Raw genomic sequence first — 6,000 nt, forward strand, 5'->3', positions numbered from 1 at the left:
AACACCATAATAGACCTACGTTAATCTCAAACTAAATGCATCCCTCCATACCTTGTAGGCTTACCCAGGATCGAAAGCTTGGTTGACATTTTCCGACTTAAACTTTTTGGTGTTTTGTAACATGTCGCTTTCCGTTCAATTGGCCGCTGCAGTTTGGATTTATTTTATTTGTCAGTTAAATACATATACACAAATATTATTTTTAAACTGACTCGGATTGCATAAAATTGGTGACTTAATTCTATTGTGGTCCCTTATTTTTTTACATTTATACTGAACAAAAACCCAAATGTAACGCAACAATTTCAAAGATTTTGACTGAGTTAATACTGTAAATCAGTCAATTGAAATAAATAGGCCCTACTATATGGATTAAACGTGACTTGGGCAGGGTTGCAGCCATGGGTGGGCCTTGGAGGGCATAGGCCCACCTACTTGGCACCCACAAAAGGGATTTATTACAAACAGAAATACCCCCCTCATATGATCCCGCTGGTGAAGAAGCTGCATGTGCAGGTCCTGGGCTGGCTTGGTTACATGTGGTCTGCGGTTGAGACAACAGCTTTGGTAGACATTCCTACAGTTAGCATGCCAATTTCACACGCCCTCAAGGGATGTAAACAAATTTGTGCACAAAATTTGAGAGAAATAAGCTTTTTGTGCGTATGGAACATTTCTGTGATCTTTTATTTCAGCTCATGAAACATGGGACCAACACTTTATATGTTGCTTTATATTTGTGTTCAGCGTAGATAGACACATTACATAGATAATTTTTTGTCTCTATCAACCTCCAGAGAAGTATAAGGGGAGAGTTTAAGTACAATTCTTACAAGCTTGTTTGGGTGGTAACTTATTCTTTAGACGTTTGGGGCTGCTGATGAATCATGATGTGAAGGCATATTCAAAGTGACACTGGACTAGTGAGTTGCCGGAGTCTTTAGGGTGTCTATAGCTAGGTTTCCTTCCAATTGGCGACAGATTTATGTGAATATTCAAAAACCTTCATAAAAACAATATGCCATTTCAGAGTTTCCTTTAAGACAATTTGGCACCGGACAACATGACAGGGAAGATTTTAATTTACTGGACAAATGACAAATTTAATGGACATCCATATGCATTCAGATCCAACACAGCTAGCACCGTCAATAACCAAGGGATGTTTGCCAAATGAGACACATTTATATGTCCTTAAAAACAGCCTATGACAAAAACCCTATTCCTTGTGTTTCGATGTGTAGCATATGCAAAACTTTATAGCCTATAACCTGGGGCGATTCCTAAAACAATAATTGTCCACCTCAGAGTTCAGGTCTCAGATTTGAGCACTAAATGTATCAGGGCACTGCATGCAAAGACCTACAGGCTTAGTTGTCTATTGTATGATATTCATATTTTAATAAATATATATAGCCTATATATAAACAAAGAGAAGCTTAGGCCTAACCCCAGAGAGATGGAGATGCATTTCTTAATGTCAGATGGCTACTGCATCTGCTATACAGATAGACATACAGAAGGAGGGTAATTTGTTAATTTCTCTGAATATTTTGTATAAAGATAAGCATTATATTATAGCAGTAACTCTGGTAGGTCTGAAACTTCCTCAAGTTCAACTGTTATTTGGAGCGTCAGGGCGCACGGCCTTCATATCGTAGGCCTGAGTAACTAAAGCTTAATAATAGCCACACCAAACCTTCACAAACGTTTCTAAACTTTATTAGGGTAAATGTATATCTGTCCCTATGTCATGTGAAAGTGGACAGATCTTTGAGCTAGTTAGCAATAATTAAAGAGACTTAAACATATTTGTTTATTCAAAATGTTGTAAAACGGTTGATTCTTTTATACAATAGTCTCTCTCACAACAATTTGCTAATTTCATGTGTTTTGGGAACACTATTCCATCAGCAATACTGATCTACAGTAACCATTTCCTTACTGTATATGGACTAAGGCCAGGGTGTACATTCCAGATATACTGTACAGTAAGAATAAGTAGGGCAATGGGATAAAAAAAAATGTAAGTGTCCCTGCCAGCTATGAGCCCTTAAACAAGGTCATTCCTCTGTGGTATAGATAGATAATGCATGTCAGTCTGACACAGTTCTGCAGACAGTCTGACAGTTCTGGGCCAGTAACTGAAAGGTTGCTAGATCGAATCCCCGAGCTGACAAGGTAAAAATCTGTCGTTCTGCCCCTGAACAAGGCAGTTAACCCACTGTTCCTAGTCCATCATTGTAAATAAGAATTTGTTCTTAACTTACTTGCCTAGTTAAATAAAGGTTAAATAAAATAAAAAATAAAACAGTCTGACACAGTTCTGCAGACAGTCTGGGGAAGGTGCATAATGGAAATGCACAAGACTGTATGGCAAGAAAAACCCATTGAAAGGTTAGAAAGGCATGCCTGCAGTTATATTACAGACCTAGTTTTGGACAGAAATATCAAGGGACAAAAAAAATGTAAGAACAGGAAACTGCTCACAATTTTCTCTAAATGAATGGGAACAGCCTTTTTTTCAAAATGTACAAGACAGTTGCTAAAAACAAAGCTACTGCTAGAAAGATGAGTAGTTTGTCAGTTAATTCTCGTCTGTTATATTTTGAGATCAGTTTCCTTCCCAAATGTATGGTTCCTGTCATGGCTTTGAACTCTTCATCCGTTTCCAGGACTGTTCTTGAAGACGTAGCTACATACAGGAGAAAATGTGTACATAATGACTCATTTATCCGAGATTAATAAGAGCGTTGCTGGCATGAATTACAATACGTGCTGGAAATGCAAAGTGTTCTAGACTAGTGGACAGAGCCTAGCACCAACAGGGACACTAGGGGCAGTATGCCAAAGGGACTAGGCTATGTGAATATTTGTGTGCTCACTTTCCAGCTATTTTTGTATTGTACTATAGTGTATTGACTTTGTGTATTTTGTATGTGAACATTATAACATACATTTTCAGATAAATGGACAATAAAGTTATCATATCTTATATTTGATTGGTTGTAGGTTCGATTCCTGGGACCACCCATATGTAAAAATGTATGCAAGTATGACTAAGTCGCTTTGGATAAAAACATCTGCAAAATGGCATATATTATTATACGTCTGCAAGCCCTAACCATTGGCACCCATTTTGTGACCGTTCTCCCTTCCCGATTGAGTAGTCTCTTACCCAGAGTGCCGATGGTCTCCTCGCTCTGCGAAACCGACTGAGCCATCATACGACTGATGCTCATCAGGCTCTCTGTGATATCACCGGATGTCTGGACCAAACTCTCCTTAGTTGCTTTTCTGAGAGGACACACACAATGCAATTAATTCTAATGCAATTCCAACTTTCTGTCCCTGTCACCCTGTCAAAGGGGTATTTTTCCACTTGCACGTTAATAAGTTTCTTGAAAAAGTGCAGAAGAATGAGGATTGCAGGAATAAGAAACTGGACATATAAATAGAGGGTTAATAAAGCAGCTGTGCGTGAAGAGAAGAGCACCACACACCGTTGTCGCACAGTGGAGTCTCCACCATACAACAGCTCATCTTTCTCAAGGTTGTCAATGGACAGTTTACATGCCAGGTTTGCCTTCCTCCAAGCTGTCTGGTTACTGTAGAGGGAATATTTTGAAAATATTCAGTTAAGGAATTCCAAGAGGAATTGTGAGATCAATGACATTTTAAATATGAATCTGGATTCCAGTCTCATACCTCAGCATCTGTCTACGATTACTCTCTGTCTCACTCAAGATGGCTTGTTTTTCTGTTTCTCTGTCTTGTTCCTTGGCCATTTGCTCCATATTCTGTGAATTGAATGTATAGTTCAGAAGAGTTTTATCTAGCTGATCACAATGAATGCGATGTAAAGTAAGTTAAACTACTGCATTGAATTACATACCTGGATTCTCAGTCGCAGCTGATTGAATCTCTCTTTTACTTCGGAGTTGAAATCCTTCAACACACTTTGTGGCCCCGGACATTCTCTAATGTCCTAAGCAAGATAAGATACATACTTTTTAAATTTAACTGACAATTCAATATAATCCACATTTGTTTAATAGTTTATTGCATTGCTTTCTCTCCACAATTACAGTAGCTAGCTAGCCAACATTAGCTAGGCTAGATTAGCTTGCCAAATGTACACTGACAAATTGTCCCCCAATCACAAATTAAAATTACACAAAATGAATAAAGAAAATATGTAAACTGTTATTAAAATATAGGTACCTGAATGAGAGCTTTAATTTCGAGATCATATTTGATTATTTCTTGTCCACAAATTCGAACGTGGACATCCTGGGAAGAGGCCATTTCTGTTGTTGTTGTACGGCTAACCACAAATCCAAAAAGCGCGTGCTATTTGAAGCGCGTTTTTAAATGAAAATATTGTCTGTTCAATATAAATGGGAAATGCATTATATGCAATATCAATATAACTAATGAACACATCGTATTAAAATATATATATAGCATAAGCACCAATGCATAGTCTATATATGAAAATGTACTTCTTTGAATAATCTTTTTTTTTCTTGTGCATTTTGCTATTTGCCTCATGACTCCTGCATGCTTTGTTGACTACAAACTTTCTTTACCCAACCGTGAGACAGACTATGTTTGTTCCCACACTCGGGACTAATCCTGATAGATATCAGTCTGGTGTTTTCTGTAATGACCTTAGTGATCACTGTTTTATAGCCTGTGTTCGTAATGGCTTCTCAGTGAAACGACATGTCCTGATTTGTCATAGACACTTGCTAAAAAACTTTAATGAGCAAGCCTTCCTTCGTGAACTGGCCTCTGTAAAATGGTATAGAATCAGCTTGATCCCCTCTGATCCCCTTCTTTTTTGATATTTTCAGTGTTATTGTTAACAAACACACCCCATCAAGAAAATGAGAATTAAAAACAGGTTCAGCCCCTAGTTCGAACGTGATCTTGCAGAGTTACTCCACCTCAAGAATTGCATTTGGTGAAAGGCTTAGCACACGCATATTCAGGCTGACTGGCTCTCGTTCAGGCAAATGAGAAATAAGTGCACTCAGGCTATCTGGAAGGCCAAAGTTAGTTACTTTAAGGACCTGTTCTCTCTCTGTGGGTCTAACCCCAAGAAGTTCTGGAAAACGGTTAGAGACCTGGAGAATAAACCCTCCTCCTCACAGCTGCCCTTGTCCCTTAATGTTAATGATGTGGTTTTTACTGACAAGGATCACACGGCTGAGCTCTTTAATCACCACTTCATTAGGTCAGGATTCCTATTTGACTCAGCCATGCCTCCTTGCCTGTCCAACATTTCCTTATCTGCCACCCCTTCTAATGCGACTATCCTCGATGCTTCTCCCTCTTTTTCCCCTGCCCAGCTACAAAGTTTCTCCCTGCAGGCGTTATCTAGTCCAAGGTGCTAAAGGAGCTCCTTAAACTTGACCCCCAAAAAACATCTGGGCCAGATGGTTTAGACCCTTTTTTCTTTAAGGTTGCTGCCCCTATCATCGCCAAGCCTATCTCCAACCTTTTTAACCTGTCTCTCCTTTCTGGGGAGGTTCCCATTGCTTGGAAGGCAGCCATGGTTCGTCCTATATTTAAAGGGGGAGATCAAGCTGATCCTAACTGTTATAGGCCTATTTCTATTTTGCTCTGTTTATCAAAAGTGTTGGAAAAACTTGTCAATAATCAACTGACTGGCTTTCTTGATGTCTATAGTATTCTCTAGGGTATGCAATCAGGTTTCTGCTCAGGTCATGGATGTGTCACTGCAACCTTAAAGGTCCTCAATGATGTCACCATTGCCCTTGATTCTAAGCAACGTGCTATTTTTATTGACTTGGCCAAAACTTGTGATACGGTAGACCATTCCATTCTTGTGGGCCGGCTAAGGAGTATTGGTGTCTCTGAGGGGTCTTTGGCCTGGTTTGCTAACTACCTCTCTCAAAGAGTGCAGTGTATAAAGTCAGAAAATCTGCTGTCTCAACCACTGCCTGTCACCAAGGGAGTACCCCTAAGGCT

General features: G+C 39.3%; 1 protein-coding gene across 1 annotated transcript; it reads right to left on the reverse strand.

Moving 5' to 3' along the window:
• Nucleotides 1-1,706: 1,706 nt before the first annotated feature.
• On the reverse strand, nt 1,707-4,357 carry LOC139537803 (vesicle transport protein SEC20-like). The gene is made up of 6 exons (XM_071339599.1): nt 4,225-4,357; nt 3,896-3,988; nt 3,709-3,800; nt 3,504-3,608; nt 3,179-3,297; nt 1,707-2,695 (listed from the first exon to the last, which is right to left on the reverse strand). Exons 1-6 carry the CDS (start codon nt 4,306-4,308, stop codon nt 2,499-2,501), a joined length of 690 nt encoding a protein of 229 aa, XP_071195700.1. The 5' UTR covers nt 4,309-4,357; the 3' UTR covers nt 1,707-2,498.
• Nucleotides 4,358-6,000: the final 1,643 nt, after the last annotated feature.

This window comes from Salvelinus alpinus, chromosome 13, assembly GCF_045679555.1.
Source record: "Salvelinus alpinus chromosome 13, SLU_Salpinus.1, whole genome shotgun sequence".
NCBI lineage: Eukaryota > Metazoa > Chordata > Actinopteri > Salmoniformes > Salmonidae > Salvelinus > Salvelinus alpinus.

What these genes read in the sequence shown, in the direction of transcription:
- LOC139537803 (XM_071339599.1), bottom strand. Translation starts at nt 4,308, where the DNA reads ATGGCCTCTTCCCAGGATGTCCACGTTCGAATTTGTGGACAAGAAATA. An exon ending in AGCTGCGACTGAGAATCCAG is followed by an intron (nt 3,801 to 3,895) that starts GTATGTAATTCA and finishes TTCAATTCACAG; the next exon opens with AATATGGAGCAAATGGCCAA. An exon ending in GGAGACCATCGGCACTCTGG is followed by an intron (nt 2,696 to 3,178) that starts GTAAGAGACTAC and finishes TCCTGTATGTAG; the next exon opens with CTACGTCTTCAAGAACAGTC.